Below are 22,429 nucleotides of genomic sequence, written 5' to 3'. Positions count from 1 at the left end.
AGCAGAGCCAATCGTTTGGAGAAATAGGGGATGAGAAGTGAGGAAGTTGAAGAACTTAAAGGGTTTTGTGCCAGCAGAGGGGAGGGAAGCAGCTAGATTTAGGAGCCAAGGAGAATGGTCAGAGAGTTCAGGGGCTAGGAAAGAAGCAACATTGTTGTGGTAAGTAGAGAGCCAGTGATTATTTACTAGCAATCTATCTAACTTTTTTGCTGTGGGATTTATAGGGTTTTCATTCGACCAGGTGAAAAGGGGGCCTTGTTAACAAGGATCAAACAGCTCCATCTGTAGCACACAATCACGAAGCTCTAGCATACGGGAGGTTAGGTGGTTGACCATCAGATTTGAGTGCTCTGCCGGATGAATGATTTGGTTAAAGTCACCACCGAAAAGCCAAGGGTTGGAGTCCAGGTGGAATCTTTGTTGGATCCCAATGAGTGACTAAGCGAGAGTGAGGGCTTTTTTGTTTTTGGAAGAACATGGGTGGCTGCAACTGATTTTGGAAGAGGAGGGGCTTGCGGGATAGCATCAGAGCTAGTCTGACATTGGACTGAGTCAACAACTGGATATGGAGAAGTAGAGTTGCTTGCCTCTTTAGTGTCATGGGGAGGTAATAAGGAAGCGGGAGCAATGTGTTCTTTTCCTTTTTGAGATCTGGGGATATATCCAGCTTTGACATTCTGATTTTTTCCCACCACTTTATCACCAGATGGCTTTTTTGCTTCTGACCAGGATAGAGTAACACTGGGACAAAATCTAATAGAATGTCCTATGCTTTTACAGTAGGAGCATGAGGGAGGGATCCAAGGGTATTCAACAGTAATATTAATTACTTCACCACTGGATCTTTCAATTTCGACAGTTGTAGGCATAGGTTCGTTTATGTTTCTCTCCACCTTGACATGTGCTTCAGTCAGACTGACTAGGTTTCTTGTAAATTCATCCATTTCCTTTGGCTCACCAACCAGACCATCAACTAAGCTAATGCCCTTCTGATGAATCAGGTCAAAAGGCATACCTTTGAGATGGGCCCAAATTGGAATAGTATCTAGGTCAGTATTAGTTCCACCAGTTGAATCCCACTGAGCCATGAGGAACATGCACTCACCGATATACCACAGCTTCTTTTCCAGTACCTTGGTGGAATGATTGAGGTGCACTTCTATCCTTTGGCCTTTACCCAACATGTGGCTCAAAACACTCTGAATATGTTTGTAAGTAGGAAGCCTGCCTTTAAATTTACCAATGATAAAATCTTTATGTAACTCGACTCCTTCATGAAAAACATAATCAGAGATTACGATTCTCGGCTTCCCCTCAGGAGAGTAGTTTACAGGAGCCAATCTGGTTAGAGTATGATCAGCTCCTCGCTTAAGCTTTTGAGCAAGGGTAACTTGGGGTGGGGAGGAGGTTGGAGGGTTCATCGAAGACGGAGGGGGACCTAGGGGAATTGAGGAGGGTGGCGAGACCAGAGCACTCAAGGGGGGATTTGGGGTTTGAAAGTTCACCTCCGGAGTAGGCAGTAGTGGGGGGGGAGGGGGGAGGGGGGGGAGGGAGGAGTTATAGTCTAAACCTGTACCGGCTGGAATCAATGCAGGAGTGGGCAGTTCGCTGTGAGCAGTTGGAGTGACAGAGATTGCTCCCGAGTTCGAGCCAAGAACCCGACGAGTAACCTTAGGAGGGTTTTGAGTTAAGAGACCATCGGTTTGAGCCTCAGTTCTGCTATCTTTCACTGTAGCACGATTTTCAGATCTGGAGTTTAGAGTTAGGATTTGGTTGTAAGAGTTGAGAATGGCTTGTGCCTGAGCATTTACCACCACATGAGTAGATTTGTAATGTGCAGGAAGAGCTAGTACCACTCGCTCATGCTCAATGAAAGCAGTTTGAGGGGAGTGGGGGGAAGGGGAGGAAGGGGAGAAGGGAGAAAGGGAAGAGAATTCTGAAAGTGAAACAATAAGGCTATGGTCAAGAGGGTCAGGAAGGAAAGGAGGGGGCGATTAGGACTGCCTTCAGCCGTGGCTGAAGTAGGGTTTGGGCTGGAAACTCGATCCTCAGGGAACCAGCGGTTCGCCGTTGACTTTTCTATTGCACCTAACGTATTTATTTAAACTAAAAAAGAAAGAACCTTTTGTATAAATTTTGAAAATACAATGTTACATTAATGTTTGGGTTTGGGTGAATAGGCAGGTAGTCTAATTTTGAGCTGTAAGTAAATTACTATATGGTGACAAAATGGTAAATAAAAGAGGTTTCCATGCGGACTGGCAAAATCTCCCTTACTCTATACTTTTGTGAAATTGTGTGAATTTACAAAATAACTCACATGAGTCACGTAGATATTAAATTATCTTTATGTTATTTCTCGTCGGTAGAGAGCTGCATGATTGTTTATCACGTTTAGCAAGAATCATATACATTATTCTCTTCCATTTAGATAACCAATTAATAAAAAAAATAAACTGGTATCACATAAAATAATGTGTTATTTGACAAATTATCGATCATGCATGTAACATGAATGATTTTAAATAGCGTGAAATTTGGTAAAATAACGTCTTATATTTGGTGAAATAATGACCTTGTATCATGAATAATATGCAACACATTAATGTAATGTGACGAATGCCTTCTGAGAATAACCATCACGTTTTAGTGTAAGCTATTACTTTACATGTAAATTTCTAGTTGTTAAGTACTCTACATCCCTTATTGAACTTCTTGCAAGTTCAATAATAGTATATGTTTTATATTTTCTTCTGCATTATTTCATGGTGAAAAAAAATGTAAAAGTGGAACTTGTGAGGCTCTCCAAGTTATATATGACTACTTATTTCCGATACAACATTTTTATTTTTCTTGACAATTTAAAAATATGACATTGGATATATTGGCATTCCGATCGCAATGGATTCCAAAATCACTTCTTTTTTCCACTGGTGAAAGAAACTTTGTGCTCCAACAAAAAACTTATAAACATATGAAAACACAAACACTACGATCTTTATTAGGGTGTGTGTGATCAATTCGCTTCTAATTCACGATTCAATTGTGGGCTTAGGCCCATTTAACAATAACACTCTCTCTTAGAAATCGGCCCATCCATATCTGAGGCTCCGACTCCGATAGTAGCGCTGTTAAAACTCTTTGACACACGACCATCTTAATGTAACGCCACGTGTCGATGCACTTCATCAGGGCGCGCGTAACCGCCAGTAATTGCGAAACCAAAGGTTCCATCTTCCCGACACGTCGCTTATCCCGACCACGAACCACTCCACTGTTCTCGATTGTCTTTTTTTTTTTCTTTCCTCAAGCAAAAAAAACCTTTTTTTTTCTTCTGGGTTTCTTCGTTTCCAATCTTGGAATCACCGTTGTAGATTGCTTTGCGAGTTTTTCAATTGAATCGATCTCGTGCAGTACCAAGATATGGCGGGAAACGAAGAAGTAGTAGATAAGAAGATAAGATCAACAGTTTCGAGCTGTGAGGCTTATTTCGATAAAGTTCAGTCAAGGAAGAATCTCCCCAAATCTCTTCAAGAAACCCTAAACTCTGCTTTCGCCGGTATCCCTGTTTCCTCCTTCCCTCAAGTCCCCGGCGGCAGAGGTAAAAAAAAAAAAAAAAATCCAATTTTTACTCAATTTGGTTTCATTCCGTGAATAGAGTGGGGTCCGTGATTGTAGTAGTTAGCCATTTTGTTTTGTTTGGTGACAGTGATAGAGATACCAGCGGAGACACCAGTCTCAGAAGCAGTAAAGATTTTATCAGACAGCAAGATACTCTCAGCTCCTGTGATCAACACAGATCACGAGACTTCTTTAGATTGGAGAGACAGATACCTAGGAATCATTGATTACTCTTCGATCATCTTATGGGTACTAGAGAGTGCTGAACTCGCTGCAATCGCGTTATCTGCCACTTCTGCAACCGCTGCTGGTGTTGGAGCAGGAGCTGTTGGAGCTCTTGGTGTTGCTGCCCTCGGTGTCACTGGTCCTGTTGCTGCAGCGGGGTTAGCTGCGGCTGCGGTTGGAGCTGCTGTTGCTGGTGGTGTTGTAGCTGATCGTGGGGTTGGTAAAGATGCTCCTACTGCTGCTGATAAATTAGGGAAAGATTTTTATCAAGTTATTCTTCAAGAAGAGCCTTTCAAATCAACCACTGTAAGTGTTACTAACTAGTAATGCTTTGTTTGCTTTGTGGACAGTGTTATGGATATGTTTTATGTTGTTGTTGTTGTTGTCAGGTTAGAACGATACTTAAGTCGTTTAGATGGGCTCCTTTTCTTCCTGTATCTACAGAGAGTTCAATGTTGAGTGTTATGTTGCTACTCTCCAAGTACCGGTTAAGAAATGTGCCGGTTATTAAAGCAGGAGAACCAGATATCAAGAACTACATTACTCAATCTGCAGTTGTTCAAGGTCTTGAAGGTTGCAAAGGTAGAGATTGGTTTGATCACATTTCTGCTCTCCCCATTGCTGATCTCGGCCTTCCTTTCATGTCTCCTAGCGAGGTAAACAATATATAAACTCTTTAAGAACCCGACCTTCTAGGCTCTCAAACTGGTGTGAAATCGAACTTGTTGGGTTCAGGTTGTTAGCATTGAGAGTGAAGAACTTATTCTTGAAGCATTTAAGCGGATGAGAGACAACAACATTGGTGGTCTACCTGTAATCGAAGGACCGAACAAGAAGATTGTTGGAAACATAAGCATGAGAGATATCAGATATTTGCTTCTACAACCTGAAGTCTTCTCCAATTTCAGGTCTAAATTTACTTTACTCGCTTGTTTCACATTTCATCAACTTCTGGTTCAACTACTAACAATGATCTCTTTGTTTATTATTATGATAAAGACAACTTACGGTGAAGAGTTTCGCGACAAAGATTGCTACCTCGGGAGAGGAATATGGTTTAGCGGTTCCTGCGATAACATGTAGGCCTGATTCGACTTTGGGGAGTGTTATAAACAGTTTGGCTTCGAGGTCGGTGCACCGGGTTTATGTAGCGGCTGGAGATGAGAATGAGCTTTATGGGGTTATAACACTGAGGGATGTGATCTCTTGTTTCGTATCAGAACCTCCAAACTACTTTGAGAACTGTCTAGGGTTCTCGGTTAAAGAAATGCTTAACCGATGATCACCTCTTGTTTCTCAGCTTTACTATTTGTCTTTGTTTCTGTTGTTCTTTCTTGGTTTTAGATTATGGAGTTTGTTGTCTTTATATCTTTATTTATGTAACCATTTTGAGTTTTAAAAGTTCTGTCATTTGTGATTTATCTTTAGAAAAATCTAATCAAGTTGGAATTTTGCCTAGAGATGGATAATGATTGGAACTTAACACTGATAAAAAGGGATTAGGATGACACTTGCCATCCAACAGCAGCACATGAGTGTACAAAATTGGTTTTTGATGTGAACTGATCATTTGCAAAACTTAGGAGATTTTAAAATTGGGTTATATAATTTACAAAAGCATAGTGGAAATTAGAAAAAGATATACTGTATGGTGGTGATTTTTTTTAAATGAGTGTCATTTAGGCTAATAATGTGATATTATGTAAGTTAATATGTTTTCAAATAAAAAACATATTAGTTAGTTAAATTTCGCGCGAAGATAATATTATACGTTAAATCTAATATAATTTAATACATTTCGAGTAAAATATGTTTAGTTTAAATCACGCAAAAATCATACTATTATTCTTGAAAGCATGCATATTATATAAGAATTTATTTATAAATTTTTGAAATTTATTTATGAGTTGTATAATTTCTTTAAATTTGGAATTTTATTGACCAAGAAAATATATAAAATAAATAAAAATGTATTAAAATAAATAAATAAATAAAAAAAGAGCGTTTGCTGAATGGAAAAAATGTCATTAAAACCATGAACTTTCAAATTTTGGTCATTTAAACCATAAACTTTGTTGTAGGCCATTTAAAACATCAATTTTTGTTGATTAGCTTTTTAAACATAAAATTTCGTTGACCAAGCCAAAAAAGATATGAAATCTGATAGTTGACCTATTAACAGACGTTACTATGCCGTTAATCATTCCGTTACTGACAAAACGACGTCGTTTTAATAGAAGTTTTAATTCGAAAAAATGTCATTTAAACCATAAACTTTTAAATATAGGCCATTTAAATCATGAACTTGTAAATGTATGTCATTTAAACCATGAACTTTCAAATTTCTGTCATATAAACCACAAAACTTGCCATGGGCGTTCGGTGAAAACTAGACAACCTGAAAATTTTAGTTATCGAAGCAAACCGAAAAAAGAAAGCCTAACCATTCGGTGCAATTGATTTGGATAATCAGATTTTGGTTCAGTTCGGTAATCAGACCTATTGGTTTATTAGAAACCGCAAAAGTATATATGTCTAATCGGTTAAACCATTTAACCGTAGTTTAGTTTCTCTCTTCTTTCTTCGACTCTTCCTCATGATGCGGTTCTGAAAAAGAGAAAGAACAACATCAATTCATCCTTCTTTTTCGATTTTTGTCATGTATTTTGTGTCTTTTGTATTTGTCTTGAGTTTTTTTTATTTATTAAGACACTACACTAGAGTTTGAAGGATTGATCATTTTGTTAAAGGACACTACACTAGAGTTTGAAGGATTGATCACATTTTTCATATATTATGGTTTAAATGACATTAATTTGAAAGTTCATGGTTTAAATGACATTAATTTGAAAGTTCATGGTTTAAATGACATGCATTTACAAGTTCATGGTTTAAATGATATGCATTTACAAGTTTATGGTTTAAATGACCTATATTTAAAAGTACATGGTTTAAATAACATTTTTCGAATTAAAACTTCTATTAAAACGACATAGTTTTTTAGATCAGTAACGGAATGATTAACGGCTTAGTAACGTCTGTTAGTAAGTCAATTATCGGATTTAATGTCATGTTTTTTTGGCTTGGTCAACGAAACTTCATGTGGTCAATGAAACTTCATGTTTTAAAAAAATAGTTAATAAAAATTGATATTTTAAATGTTAAAGTTCATGATTTAAATGGTCAAAATTTGAAAATTGATGGTTTTAATGACATTTTTACCTTTCCTGAATGCATGGTTTGGTTGTCACCTTCAGGTGCCTCGGCGACCCCAATCATCATCCCCTGTCTTTTTTACTAGACCACAACATAAACCCTAATTTCCCGACATCTCTATCTCCTCCGATTACCTCAAAAGTGTTCGATCTCGGCTCATCTTTACGAAAGTTCATCCCTTTTTCATCTTGAGAATCTCAGGTTTGTCCAATTTCTTATATCCTGTTTTGGTGCTCTGCTCCTGATAGGGATGATTTAGGGTTGCTTACGATTTTGAGAGGGTCTGGTCTCTTTGTTAGTTTTCATTGAGACCCTTATTCGTAATTCGTGTTCTGGGTCTGATCTAGCCCATGTTAAGATATGAATCTATCCTCTTCCCCTGTTTAGATTTTGCAATTAAGACGACATCCTGGGAACGTTTGATTGTTTAGTCTTAGTTTTTGTTTTCTGACTTGTGGTGGCATCTTTGTGGTTTTCGAAGATGTCAACCCCAGCAAGGAAGAGGCTTATGAGAGATTTCAAAAGGTTGCAGCAAGATCCTCCTGCTGGTATCAGTGGTGCTCCTCAAGACAACAACATCTTGCTCTGGAACGCTGTTATCTTCGGGTATAAAAACATTTGCCTTTTGTGCTAATTACTGTTTTTTTTGTTCTCTTCTTGTGTTGATTCTGATCTGCTTCATGGAACTTTGCAGTCCGGATGATACACCTTGGGATGGAGGTTTGTACAATCAAAGTGTATTTTCCTTTTACATATATGACTAGAGAAACATGAACTTGTATAGATTCAATCCTTGTTAAGAAGTACCACACCACCTGTATATGTTTTTTATCTTTCAGGTACTTTTAAGTTGACCCTTCAGTTTACAGAGGATTATCCAAACAAACCACCAACTGTTCGTTTTGTTTCTCGGATGTTTCATCCTAATAGTAAGTCTCTCATTCATGCTTAATCTTTGGCTCTGTTACTTGATCTTATTGTTTCGCTTGGCTTTTTTGTTCAGTCTATGCAGATGGAAGTATCTGTCTTGACATCTTACAGAACCAATGGAGTCCTATCTATGATGTTGCAGCGATCCTTACATCTATCCAGGTATATGATCAATCCTTGTGTACCATTTCATCTTTGAGATTATCCCTTTCAATGGATGAATGATTTTTTTTCGATTTGTAGTCACTCCTCTGTGATCCCAACCCGAACTCACCTGCAAACTCAGAAGCTGCCCGCTTATTCAGTGAGAACAAGCGAGAATACAACAGACGGGTGAAGGAGATTGTGGAACAGAGTTGGACCGCTGATTAATATCGGGTAACCAAATCTTCTGCGCTCGGATTTTATAACATTTGAAGAAGTGAAGGCGATCAAACTGGTAAAAGCGTGAGACATTTATCAGTTTTCCAAAGTTAAGTTGTTTCATGCCTTCAGTTGAATATATATGTGTAGTGTAATGTTTGGATAAGTCCCATATATTCTGGATTGTTCAATTTGTATTTGTGTTTGTATTTCCCTCACCTATTCAATATAGAGTATGGATTCTATAGCTGTTTAGATTCGATTTAAAGGGAGGCAATTCAAATCGTGGAGTTTTTAATCAGTTGGTGATTCAGATGAACAGAACAAAACAAAGCACATAGTGCTCTGTCTCAAGATCTTAGTTAGGTTCTTAGGTTTTTTTCACAAACGTTTGAGCAAAGTCATAGATAAAGCTGATATTGTCTAGATGATTCTTACATATTGGATTGGTTTTGCTATACAACCATAATATATTTATTGTTCATTTGAGTGGTTAAGCAACATTTAACTAGTGAACTGTATATTTAACTAGTTAAACTCCAATGAGACGAATTATTAGTTGCTAACTAAGAAATTAAATGAGAAGAGTCACATTTACTATAAAAGAGAAGTAAATATTATGTGATTTGTTTATCCGTGTACACATGAAAAAGCTCTTAACTCACCTGGCCGTTGGAAAAAACCGCTCAAATCTTTGAATGCCATGATGCCACCTAGAGTCCCCCCAAACACTTCAGTGTTCATTGAATTGATTCATCGCTCGATAGAAAACAAAGTATGAACAATGAAGCGTTTAAGGGAACTCAAGGGGACATTTGACTTTACATCTTATGCCTCTTTGCTAATGCTTCTTCTCTTACTCACTTACCTTCTTAGTGACAACCCAAGCTGCATATATATATATATATGTATATATATATCCTTCTCTATATTATATTTTTGTTGAGGAATTTTTTGGGGAGGGACCGTAGAATATATGTTCTCCATTGAATAGCAAAACATGGGCGAAATATATATATGAAGATGAACCAAGTCGGAATTTGGGAATAAGGAACCACGAGAATATTAATATCATCTTTTGCTACAGAAAAGATCTTATTCTTCTACTCTCTTTTTTCTTCTCCTTGTAAAGTTGTAATTGCTTAAAGCCAAGAACATTTCAACAAAGTTACGAAAACCAAAATAAAAATAAAGAAAGTTACAAAATGTAAAAAAGTCTAGAAACTGTGAAAGTATATTACGATTTTCACAATATTCTCTCTGTTTCATTTGTTGTGAAAGAATACAAACTTTTTTTTCAAGAAATCACATAGTAAATTTTATTCTTTATTTAACAAAAAGTTATTAACTAAAACTTATTTAACCAATGAGAAAACATAATAGAGAATATAATGGTCAAAAAGTCAAATACAGTTAAAATTTTGCATAGATTTTTGAAAACAGCACTTGAACCGAAATAAAAAAATTCCTAAAACATCACTTAAAGGGATACGGAGGGAGTAGTATATTTAATAATTATTAAGATTATGTTGAGATGATAATGTATTGTTAATATGGTAAAAGCGAAAATTAAACCGTCCTTTTATGTCTACAGTATATCATAAAGTTTAAGTAGCGGTGTGTATATGCGCTGATGCGCACAAGAAGAAGCAAACAAATTCATGTGCATTTGCATGTATATGAGTGTGATTCTTTTGCATCTAAACGTGTATAGAAACGTATCTTGCAAAAAGCTGAATGGAGAAAGGACTTGTGACTTTTCTTGAAACAAAATGATTCCCTCACGTACGTACACTTAAAGCCCTTAACCTGGATTTACGTCTAGATTCACAATGCTTCCAATTGTATATATGAAACGCCAATGTCTCCATTCTTTTTCAAACCCCTAACACCCTTGTAGACCCAATTTGCCCATTCCACCAAATTATATGTTCAATTAATATAAGAAACACATCATTTTGGTCGGATGTTCCCTAGAGTTCCTCTGAGCACTTCATTGGAGATACCATTGTCTACTAAATTGTATTCTACTGAAGTGTTTGGGGGAACTCCTGGACTCGTTCGATAGAATTTTAATTTACTAGACTCAGTGTGACTTGGTGTAACATATATTTGTTATATATATATATATATATATATATATATATATATATATATATATATATATATTGGTAAGGTAAGGGATCAAGTAATATAGAATATCATACTAATATCATCTTTGCTAAACTGTTTCTATTTGTTTATTTTCACAGGTTCTTCGGTACCTTTACTTTACTCACCCTATTGTCTTTTTTTTTTTTTGAGCAAACAGTTGTATTAATCACAAAACGGATTACACCTCTGTTGGAGAGTTTAAAAGAGATAAAGCGCTCTTTGCTAAAGAGTCAGCTACAACATTGAAAGTGCGAAAAATGAAATGAAAGGATAGGGAGATAAACTGGAGTCTATACATCGTTTTGTTAATATATATACCCTTTTTAACATTTCTCAGTTTCACCCTTTTAGCTAAAACGCTTTATCTAATATTGACTCGGAGAGTTCGTATTGTTTTCGCAGAATGAAATGTATCTTTTGAGGTTTTAGTTGCTAGTACGTAGTTCGAGTATTTGAGATATATATATGTACTAGTATCAGACCCGTACCTTGTATGGGAAAAAGCTTAGACATAAGAATCATGTGCATCTCCTAAACCTCTCATCACTTTTCCATCTACACCATTGTGCTTTGCATGTATGTAGCAGTTAATTTTCCACCTTCAAGATATCAACGTACATACACAAATAGTATAGCAAAGTAAAAAAAAAAACAAAAATCGCTACGCATATTACAAAATGAAAATACTGTACTGCAAATTAGAGTCAAATTTATGTTTATCATGATCGGATAATTCTAGTAGGCATTTAAATAACACAGAATTAATTACATTACCAAACTCACCAATTCTTGTTCCGGTAGATGAAAAAAACATCATGTTTAGTTGACGCACCTGTTAGAAAAACCATAAATTCAGCTGATGTAATTGCATTTTTTTTTTTGAGGAAGTTTGCGTGAGTTTGTTACCGTAAAAAAGTTTGAGCTCTTGTCTATTGATTCAGATTCCTTAGGCCTCCGTCTTTTTCTCTACCCGATATGAGGAAGCAAGCATCTATGATATTATCTTATTGGATGAATTTAAAGGGTTGAGTAAAGATCTATTGTGAAAATCATTGAGGGCCTTTTTTTTTGCAGAAAAAAAGAAACAAATATGGTGTCGATGGTTGGAAAAAAATAGAATGGTCTGGATGATTGTTAAGTTTTTTTATAATTTTGCAGTGGTTATATTTTGAAATTGCAGAGATCGAGGAGTGGGAGGACAGTTACTCAAGAAAATTCAGGTTTTTTTCCAATGTTTTGCATATTTGTTGTATTATTTTTTAGTTTTTTTAAAAAAAATAGAAAAAAGAATATGATGTGGCTTAATCTTATTCGACGTATGAGTTGTGCTTTATAGGATAAATGATTTGTTTATATATCCTCTGGTTTTTTCCCTTTATTTGGGCGTTGAACTCATTTGTTGTAGAGCGACGATTTATTAAAACTGTAAATGTAACTTTCACAAAGAATATGAACAACTATATAAAAAATATGTGGCTTTTATTTTACAAATCCTAACAATTGTGCCTCGGATCACTATTTACATATCTCGATCGGGGAATTATTTGTACCGTTTTAATGTGTATTTCCAATGTACTTGTTTTCAGTGGGTATTTGAGATAAGCAAACGTAATTAAATAATGTCTCTATACAAGAATAACTTGAGTTCCTTCATCATAACTATCTAGGATGAACTAAAATAGCAATATAAATTACTTAACTTTGTATAGCTATCATACTTATAACGTTGTATAGCTATCATACTTACACAAAATTACTTCAACTGCAAATGAAATATATGGAATTAAACATTTAAGTTATATATGGAAACTCTACCGACTATGTGATAGTGTGAACATGGACAACATTATCGACCATAATTATAAGCGTCACAATTCTCGTTTGTATGAAATTACTTTCTCACTTTCACAACAAGAGATAAAAAAAACTTAGACACAAAGAAACCTTACTCTAATTTATAAATGTCATCCACTATCTACAAATCTTCAAGTCGAGGAATGGTGTACAAAAATTGAGATCCATATACGGGACAATTACATGCATGGATGATGGATTGACCCCATATAACTTCTTGAAAATCATGAGATATATTCTGAAAATGGTAAGATATTAAATTCATCATGTATTTCGTTGCGATAATTAAAGTTTAATCCTTGTAGAAGCACTTGTATCACATGAGCTTTATGTCGAATTATTGTCGCATGAAGAACAATTTATTTCACTTTATCTAATGCTAATTAATGAAAATGTTGCTGATAGGTCATAACAATCTAGTACATGTAGAGAACAAACAAAGAATTGTTGAGATAGTGACATATGCGTTTGTGTATAAATTGTTTGATGCTCTGTGAATAGTGTAAAAATTAGAAGTCACAAGTGCGATTACACTAAATCTCTAGAACCCTGGAAGAAAGCAATGGACAGATCCACTCATGACTACGTAATGATTTTCTTAGAAGTCTGTAATCATTTATAGAAATAATTAAAAACGAAATTGGTGTTAATATTGCTGGTAATTGTAAAGTGTAACTATTCAAGACTAGTATAACAGGACAACATTAACTTAAAAGGTCAATGAAATTGTATAACTAATTATATTTTGACGTAAAATTGTAAATTAAAGAACTTATGGAATCGCATCATTTTCAAAAATGAGTAAAAGGTACTATAAGTTTTGATTATACATTGAAGGGCAAAGGGACATATGACTCGTGCCTTTCGTACTGATCAATATGTCCAATAGCCACAAGGAGCATCATGGTTTAGATTCTTATCAGAACGTGTAGAAAACTTTTATATATGTTACCAAGATGAACCTGGTCCGTGTTTTGGACGTAATAATTCATTGGAACTAACAATAGCATGTGTGGAACAAGTTGCTCGATATCTTCTATATTAACATGCATAAGTACACACTAAATCTGGAAAAAATATGCGCTCCAGTTTGGTATTTTATTTCAGTCCGAAAATTTTGGATATCCATATGTAATTATAGAAAGCAAAACAATATAAGTTCATCATCAAAAATATATATGTTCTGGATGTGAAGCTCAGCAGTATAAAGTGGACTCCAATCACAATAAACTTTATTTGATGTGGTTTCGACCTGAAGAAGCTATTAGCACTAATAAAAATGGTATATTATGCGACTTCATTTAATCGTTGACTGATTTAAACCAATCAAGATTATTATTCGACCATCCAGAGATCGTTTAGGTATGTATGTTTCTATCTCGTGAAAAGACACCAAGGAAAATAAAGACTAATTCTCTTGTCACAACTCTTGAATCCAACATTACGTCCAGGTTCAAACACTCCCCTCCCCCCTCACACTAAAGTACATGAGATTCTTTAGTTTTCACTATAAATTAAAATTTCACTCCACCTATCTTCCTCAAACCCAAATAAGCACAACAACAACACAACAATAATTCAACTAGATCTCTTCTAGAGTTCTCCCGAACACTTCATTGGAAATATGTTATTCTTTTTACCTAACAATTAATTCCACTGAAGTGTTTGGGGGAACTCCGGATGTCATTTAGTGATATCAATCCATGTGTATTAAATGGTACCTTTATATACTGTTCAGTTTTTATGACTAACAATATTTATTGTTAAATACATCATATAACTTGTCTATTTACTAAAATTTACTTATAAAAAAACAAAAAAACAACTACATATATTGTCATTCAAAGAAACAATTATACATAGATTTTGTTTATGAAAACCTGCTTATTTTATTAAGGCGGCATCCCCGCCTAGGAAGACAAAAGAGGAAAATCACAAGGGAGAAAAAAAAAATTAGCTCATAACTAGCGGAAGATACTCTTGGAGAAGGAAATCCAGACAAGAAGTCATTACTCAGAGAGAGAGAAGCGTTGCTTAGCTCGAAACCCTAACTCTTTTTTCTTGTATTTTTCCTTTCATTATGTACGTCCTATTTTCCGTCAGCAAATTTTTTGTAACCGCCGACCTTGGTCATTGGAATTTCTGCAATCACCGACCTCGGTCACTATTACTAAAAGAAGTTACTCCATCTCAGATTTGAAAAGAGGGATAACTATTACCAAGGGATGAGAAAATGTATTTCTAAGGATATATTCTCCATCAATCATATGATTCCTATTAAGTTTTCCATAACATATACATCTACATTTTCAACCAGATATAATCTCAATAGAAAGTACAAAACTGTTCAACACACTTACCAAAAGTATATATACAGACTCATAAAAAAAACCTTTTCACTTTCACAAGAGTAGATAAAAAAATAAGACACAAAGAAAACCTTACTCTTGAAATGTCTTCCGCTATCGATCTATATGATCGTCATGTCTAGGAATGGATGAACATAACTGAGTTCCATATACGGGACAAGTTACAAGGACTCCCCATCATGACTTTCTTGAAAATTCATGCGCTCTGCCACCATTCAAGATATATATTCGAAAAATAGTTAGATATTTTTCCGCTGCGATAATAATAGTTTTGTTCTTTTAGAAATAGGTCCGATTTTTGGGTAGGTAAAATGATCATTTGTCATGGGTCCAGTGTCACTACTCACTAGCTTTGTACTATATATGGCTTAGAGAAATTGGTATCCCATCCGTTTCAAATGATTGGCGTGCGTCTTTACAGGTTAGAACTCTCGATCGAGTTACCTTTTTTACATTAAGATAATTAAGTTACATGACCATGACATTGTGGAAAGTACAATGTCGACAAAATGTTCTTGAATTTTGTTTAAATTTAAGAACTGTTTGATGCTCTATGAATAGTCTAAAATTATAACTCACAAGTGTGATAACAGTTTAATCTTTACAACCCTAGAAATACGTATAATCCATGATTTTTCTCCATTTACCGGTAAGACTTATAACTTAAGGTAGTCGTACATTTTCATAATTTAGTTTATTGTAGACATATACCAAACTTTGGTGTTAGCACTACTTTTTTGCGGGATCTACCATTTAGTACTATTGCGGCATAACCATGCAATTGCTATCATTTGAAGCATTATAGGTTTAAACTTAAGGAACTTGATTAAAAGCTATCTCTAATTGTAAAGTATTGAAACTTTATTTAAAAGATTGTGGTTTCTATTTTTTTAATTAGACTAGTGTTGCATTGTTCCTTTTTCCTTTTTATGATAAAGGTTATAATTATGAAATTACTATTGTTTTCTTTTTTTCTATGATACTATTCTCTAAAGTTCTTTGTATTAAGTGGTGATTGATATTTTTCTATGTTGAGAAAAGACAGATACGTTAGAGTGGTGGGAAAATTTTCTATAAAAAGAAGAAATATTGTGTCCCCTTCTAAAAGGCACACAATATTGATGTTATAACACAGAAACCAAAAAACAGAGTTTGTGAGAAATAATGTGCCTTAATATGTAATTTACAATATCTTTTTCATGAAATCCTTCAAACTCAATAGCAACACATTTTTTTGAAAAACACATTGGAAACTCTGTTTTCTTGTTTCTCTTATATAACATCAATCTTGTGTGCCTTTAGAAGACACATCTAAGGCTAATTAAACAAAATTCATTATGATTAAATATAGTTTTAATAGTTTATTAATGCGACATGACAGCTCGATTGTGGAATTCTACAAAGAACTAAGAGATATCACAAACGTATGCTATTGGAAAGACATATACGGAGTTGGACATGATCATGAATGTCTTGACGACTCTTCCCGAAAAGCTTGTTCAAAAACAAGACTGCAATGATGAAATCCGATGATGTAATGAAGATGAAGGTGAAGAGCTCATTGGCTATATCCAAACGTACGAAATGGAGATAAAGATGCAGGACATGAGTAGATGTCTCGCTGAAAGATAGAAAGAAATCTTGCATTTGTTACAACCCGAAAAAAAGAAGTGAAGATGACGATGAAGATCTAGAGACATTCACCCAAGAAGATAACAATAACATTACTGTTTAAATGGCTCATAAGTCATAACTCACCTGACCATTGAAAGAACCGCTCACACCTTTGGTTGCCATATACCACCTAGAGTTCCCCCAAACACTTCAGTGTTCATCAGATCAATTCATCGGTCGATAGAAAATAGTATGAACAATGAAGCGTTTAAGGGAACTCAAGGGGACATTTGACTTTACATGTTATGTCTCTTTGCTAATGCTTGTTTTCTTACTTACCTTCTTAGTGACAACCCAAACTGCTTATTTATATATGAGCTTCTCCATATTATATTTTTGTAGAGGAATTTTTCTGGGAGGAACCGTAAAATATATATTCTATTCAATAGCAAAACGTACATGCAGGAAATATATATGTGAAGATGAACCAAGTCGGAATTTTGGGAATAAGGAGCCAAGAGAATATTAATATCATCTTTGCTACAGAAGCACATTCTTCAAAAGATCTTTCCTCCCCTAGATCTTATTCTTTTACTTTCATTTTTCTTCTCCTTGTAATTGCATAAGCCAAGAACATTTCAACGAAGTTAAAAAAAAAATGTAAAACTAAGAACATCTAAACAAGTTCATATGAATTTCACAATATTCTCTTTGTTTCCCTTCATTTTAAGTGTTGTATAAGATTTGTACACACAAATTAAGAAATCACATGAAAATTTATCATCTTTTACATAAATACAACATTAGTTAAAACTAATTCAACCAATAAGAATATAATGGACACAAAATCAAACAAACACAATCAAACATTGCTTCTTTAAAAGCACTAGCTTGCGTTTTCTTTATCACCAATGTATCATAAATGCACAATGTAATTAGTGTCAACTGGATACCTTAGGACTTGCACATTTCCTCTTCTGCTTCATTCCACGCATTCTTGGCTTCAAACTTCAGAGACAAGAGAGAAAAAAAATCAATACATTAACCATATTCAACCCCAAGATATAACCAATTAAATGTATCAAGAACACAAGATTCTACCTTCCTTCAAATGCATCTACAACATCAGCAGTAGACTGGAGATTCCTTCCTTCCAATGATAAACATTGCTGCTTGTTCTTTCCATGCTGTCCTCCAGAACTTTTCTGTGAAGGTCTTACATCTAGTTTAGTGAAGAATGGCATAAGATGAGCAATTTGTTCTCTAAAATCCTCACTTTCGTGTGTCTTCAGCCATATCATCAGTCAACCCAAATCTACTGAAATGAGGAACCAAAAACTTCCATAAACCTCTACAAGGATCAAATGAGATCTCTATACCCTTTCACCATAGATTATATATTCTTCATTGAATAGCAAAACATGAGGGAAATATATTTATATGAAGATAAACCAAGTCGGAATTTTGGGAATAAGGAGCCGAGAGAATATTAATATCTTTGCTATTCAAAAGAACTTTCCTCCGGTAGATCTTATTCTTCTACTCTCTTTTTTCCATGTAATTGCTTAAGCCATGAACATTTCAACGAAGTTAAAAGAACAACAATGTAAAATTAATGAAAGTAACAAATGTAAGACCATCTAAAAAAATTTGTGAAAGTATTTTACAAATTTCACAATATTCTCTTTGCTTCATTTTAAGTGTTGTATAAGATTTGTACACACAAATTAAGAAATGACATGAAACTTTATTCTATTTTACATAAAAACATCATTAGTTAAAACTAATTCAACCAATAAGAAAGCAAATATAAGAATATAAATGGTCAAAAAATCAAATACATTTAAATTTTTATATTAAAACTTAAAAACATTCATCACTTAAACTGGAAAAAACTATTCACACAACATCACTTAAAGTGATATGGATGGAGTGTTATATTTATTAATTGTTTAAATTAAACGCAGATCGAGATATGTAAAATTATGTTAAGACATAATTATGTTAAACATATTGTAAATATGGTAAATTCGATCGTAAAATTGAACTGTCTTTGTGTGTCTACTTCCTATATCTATATTATTATTTTTGAAGTACATTTTGGTGTATCCCTTTTGAATTTACTTATTTAATTTTTTTTTACAATATTAACCCCTAAAACAATTCCATAAATAATATTGCAGAAAAACTCAAATACTAAATTTTCTTAAATTGACAAACATTTGTTACATTTATTGCCAAAAAAATCTTAACAACATCGATACATTATGATTTTTCCAAAAACAACTCTACCCTTTAAAGTTTTAACCAATTAAATCTCGAAAACTATTATTATTGATGTTAGAATCTCTCAAATTTAAATGATATACAACAGATTTGTTAAAAAAAAAAGTAATAATCTCTATAATTATATTAACATTAAAAAAATTTCCTAAACCGAAAATCCAATTATATAATGATTAAAAACCAATATTCACAAATATTTAACTTTAGCAAGAGTACATACATTTAATTCAGTATATATTTTATTTAGAAATTGAATATCTAAATATACATGATGGTTTGAATTACTATTTGTATAAATATAATATATTATTAATTCGGTCTTGATACATGGGTTAAATCCTCATTTAATTATTTGGCCGATACTACCAATATTAGAATATGAGAAATATTAAATCAGACAATTTAACTAAAATTTTGTAAAACAATTAAATCATTGGTAATATTGTGACTTAATAAGACAATAGCTTATAAATTACATATTTATGTATAATTGTCTTATTATTGTTCTAATAATTAACAATCCAAACAAAATTAATTAAATAAAACAAACTAAATATATATAAAAAAAATTAGTTAAAATCTAGTATCATAAAAACGAAGTAGGTGTGTGTGTATGCCTATGCGTGTACAGAAACGTCTTCCGTATCTCTCAAAAAGCTAGCTGAAAGGATTTATGCACTTTTCTTGAAAAAAAATTGATTCCCTCACGTAGGTACACTTAAACCCTTAACCTGAATTCACGTCTACATTCACAATGCTTCCAAATTATATATATGAAACTGAAACGCCAATGTTTCCATCCACAATTTGCCCATTCCACCGAAGTATATGTTCAAATACATAAGAAACAAACATCGTACGTTTTGGTCGGATGTTCCCTAGAGTTCCTCTGAGCACTTCATTGGAGATACTATTGTCTATTAAATTGTATTCTACTGAAGTGTTTGGGGGAACTCCTGGACTCATTCGATATTTTCAATTTACTAGATTCAGTTTGACTTAGTACGTGTTACATATATTTGTTCGATTTTCTATATATATATATTGGTAAGGTAAGGCATCAAGTTATATAGAATATCATACTAATATCATCTGCTAAACCGTTTCTATTTGTTTGTTTTCTCAGGTTCTTCGGTACCTTGACTCACCCTATTGTCTATACATCTTTTTAATATTTCTCAATTTCACCTTTAGCTAAAACATTTTATCTACCGATCACTCGGGGAGTTAGTATTCTTGCGCAGAATAATATGTTTTTTCTTTTTGAGGTTTTAGTTGCATTCTTTTATACCCTCAGGTTTTTCCCCTTTATTTTGAGCGCTGAACTCATTTGTTTGTGAAGCGAATTTAGAAAAAATTGTAAATGAATCACAGAGAAAATGATATATAAATATGTGGCTGTTATGTTAATGTTGGATGTGATGTACAAATCCTAACAGTTGTCCCTCGGATCACTATTTACACATCTCGATCGGGGAATTATTTAATGTTGAATTACTTCTTGAAAATTATGAGACATATTCGGAAAATGGTATGATATTCTGTTCATCATATGATAATACAATTTTTTGTCCATGTGAGACACAGAATATGTGTGGATCGGAAGCACTTGTATCTAAAAGCCATATGTATATGATTGATGGACCAAACTAACATTTAACGAGTATTTGTAGATACTTTCGATCATTTCATGTATACACAAGTTATAAAACTTACGGTATTGTATTCTGATTGGTTAAAGTATATTATGTACCATAATTCGTTCTATGAACGACACACAGGATTTTCGGCAACTTCTTAATTACTCCCTCGTTTCAAAATATAGGATGTTTTAACTAAAGCATGCAGATTAAATTTTTTTTACTTTTAACAAGTTCAACCAATCAAAAACAATACTGCATAATATAAAATACTAAACTAATCTAAAAATTGCATATAAACTTGAAAACATTTTATATTATGAAACAAAAAACTTTTTCTAAAACATATTATATTTTGAAACGAAGAGAGTAATATATAAAGATTACATTCGTTAATAATTTAATTTAAAACAAACAAACTGAGATGGAAAATAAATAGTTCAAACCGACGGAATGAAACAAAGAGAAAAAAAAACGAAACATAACAGCTTCCATGAGTAGGAAAACACAACCGAATTCATTGCCCACTCTCGAGTCTCGATGCAGCCGGCTGATCATGTCTCTGTTCGGTAGGCACACTCGTCTCATCAGCCAGATGATTGCCCAGTGGTGACTTCAGTACTCTTTATTGCAGGTTTGAGCTCTACGTCGAACTCCACGATTGGCAACAAGTAAATGATTATGAAAACGAAAGCCCGTCTGAGATGTTTTCCTCAAACGTTTGCTCTTTGGAAAATTGTCTATTTCTGCCTATAAGACATATATTAACAATTACATCTGTCACCTACTTTCTAGTATATATATATATATATGAAACATGAGTATTTGGAAACATAAAACTGTGGTGAGTTAGTGGGTGTACTCAAAAAGCCTTTAAGCAAAAACAAAAAGTCAAAGTAAACAATTTCACGCTTTCTTTCTTTTTTCATATTTGGGTGTCCCCTTAATGTTTACGAGAGAAATCGGATAAACATATATATGCATTTTTACTCTCTGTAGAAAATCTATAATTAACATTAAGAAAACTTGCCTCTCGGGATAGTTGTTGCTCGTACTCGGAAAACTACCCTCCTGCTTAGACAACGAGTGGTAAACTGGTTGTTGTTGCACAAATGGTTAGACAATGAAACAATGTATTGATTGATATAAGTAGACAGAGAGAGAGAGAGGATGCTTACTTCGAGGGCATGTTCTTTACTTGAGAGATGCTTCCTGAAATCATCAAGGCTCTGGCAATCACAATCATCCAACAATTTGCAATAAAACATTCCGGTAGATTCTTCGCCCTTTTCACTGCACCTCTGAAGAAAGTGTGTTCTTGTCTCTGAAACTGTATCTAAAGAAGAAAAAAACAAAACGAACAAGAGCTCAGAAACAGGAATAATTAAATTAGGTTTGCTTTCAGCAAGTAGTAACTGGAAGATGATGAGAGGACAAACAAACAAACAAACACCTGCCAGTAAGCTGTCCCAGAGCCACTCTGCAGAGGTGACCAGGATTGACATTTTGTAAGGCCTATATGAATAAGCCAGAAAAAGATTGTATTTCGTCACTTGTTGAAGCAAGGCAAGAGGTTTTGAGAAGACAAGGTCCACAGTATCGGATATGAGCATCATTGTAGCTGGAGGAGGATTAAGGTCTTGCCATTTAAGCAAATCCGAAAAGATGCGCGTGTATGTAACATCGAGAATGGTATGTGCAACATCGACTCCAGTGGAAGAGAGCCCACGCAGGAGGTGATCAGGGGTTCGTGTTTGGTTTCCATATGCAGTGATGGAGACATGACCAGAGTAGCCTAGTTTCTTGAACGCCACTTCTAAACTCGGACGAACCCGACGAGAATCATAACCCTCGGGAATAGGACAGTCGTTCATGTCCCACCACACGGCTATGTCTTCTGTTGCGTATTCAGGCTTCGCCGCTGCGTTCCCCGACATTTTCTAAACCCTAAACAAATCACAGCACCAAGTCCTCCTCGATCTGTTTCTTTTTTTTTTTATAAGTTTGATGTATAAAATATATACACCAAACCAAACTAATGGGCCTAAATGAAGATTCTAGCTTTCTGGGTTTATGAACTGTCACATTAACAACAACAACAACCCTAGGAATGTCGTCCAAGTCAATTGTAAAATCTTGTAATGATCATGGATATTA

General features: G+C 34.2%; 3 protein-coding genes across 3 annotated transcripts; 2 read left to right on the top strand and 1 right to left on the bottom strand.

Annotated features, from left to right (window-relative positions):
- Positions 1 to 3,148: 3,148 nt before the first annotated feature.
- On the top strand, positions 3,149 to 5,247 carry LOC104701625 (SNF1-related protein kinase regulatory subunit gamma-1-like). The gene is made up of 5 exons (XM_010417341.3): positions 3,149 to 3,601; positions 3,710 to 4,152; positions 4,236 to 4,502; positions 4,582 to 4,754; positions 4,846 to 5,247. Exons 1-5 carry the CDS (start codon positions 3,424 to 3,426, stop codon positions 5,126 to 5,128), a joined length of 1,344 nt encoding a protein of 447 aa, XP_010415643.1. The 5' UTR covers positions 3,149 to 3,423; the 3' UTR covers positions 5,129 to 5,247.
- A 1,791-nt stretch (positions 5,248 to 7,038) lies between these two features.
- Positions 7,039 to 8,602, top strand: LOC104701624 (ubiquitin-conjugating enzyme E2 2). Its single transcript, XM_010417339.3, has 6 exons — positions 7,039 to 7,263; positions 7,544 to 7,668; positions 7,757 to 7,782; positions 7,902 to 7,991; positions 8,066 to 8,154; positions 8,236 to 8,602. Exons 2-6 carry the CDS (start codon positions 7,544 to 7,546, stop codon positions 8,362 to 8,364), a joined length of 459 nt encoding a protein of 152 aa, XP_010415641.1. The 5' UTR covers positions 7,039 to 7,263; the 3' UTR covers positions 8,365 to 8,602.
- Positions 8,603 to 17,287: 8,685 nt separating this feature from the next.
- On the bottom strand, positions 17,288 to 22,231 carry LOC104701623 (uncharacterized). Its single transcript, XM_087458570.1, has 4 exons — positions 21,726 to 22,231; positions 21,451 to 21,602; positions 17,448 to 17,632; positions 17,288 to 17,354 (listed from the first exon to the last, which is right to left on the bottom strand). Exons 1-4 carry the CDS (start codon positions 22,207 to 22,209, stop codon positions 17,288 to 17,290), a joined length of 888 nt encoding a protein of 295 aa, XP_087314696.1. The 5' UTR covers positions 22,210 to 22,231.
- Positions 22,232 to 22,429: the final 198 nt, after the last annotated feature.

This window comes from Camelina sativa, chromosome 7 (assembly GCF_030686135.1).
Source record: "Camelina sativa cultivar CO46 ecotype springtype chromosome 7, ASM3068613v1".
NCBI classification, from domain to species: domain Eukaryota; kingdom Viridiplantae; phylum Streptophyta; class Magnoliopsida; order Brassicales; family Brassicaceae; genus Camelina; species Camelina sativa.
The sequence above is the reverse complement of the archived record's forward strand: the minus strand, read 5'-3'. Positions and strand labels throughout refer to the sequence as shown.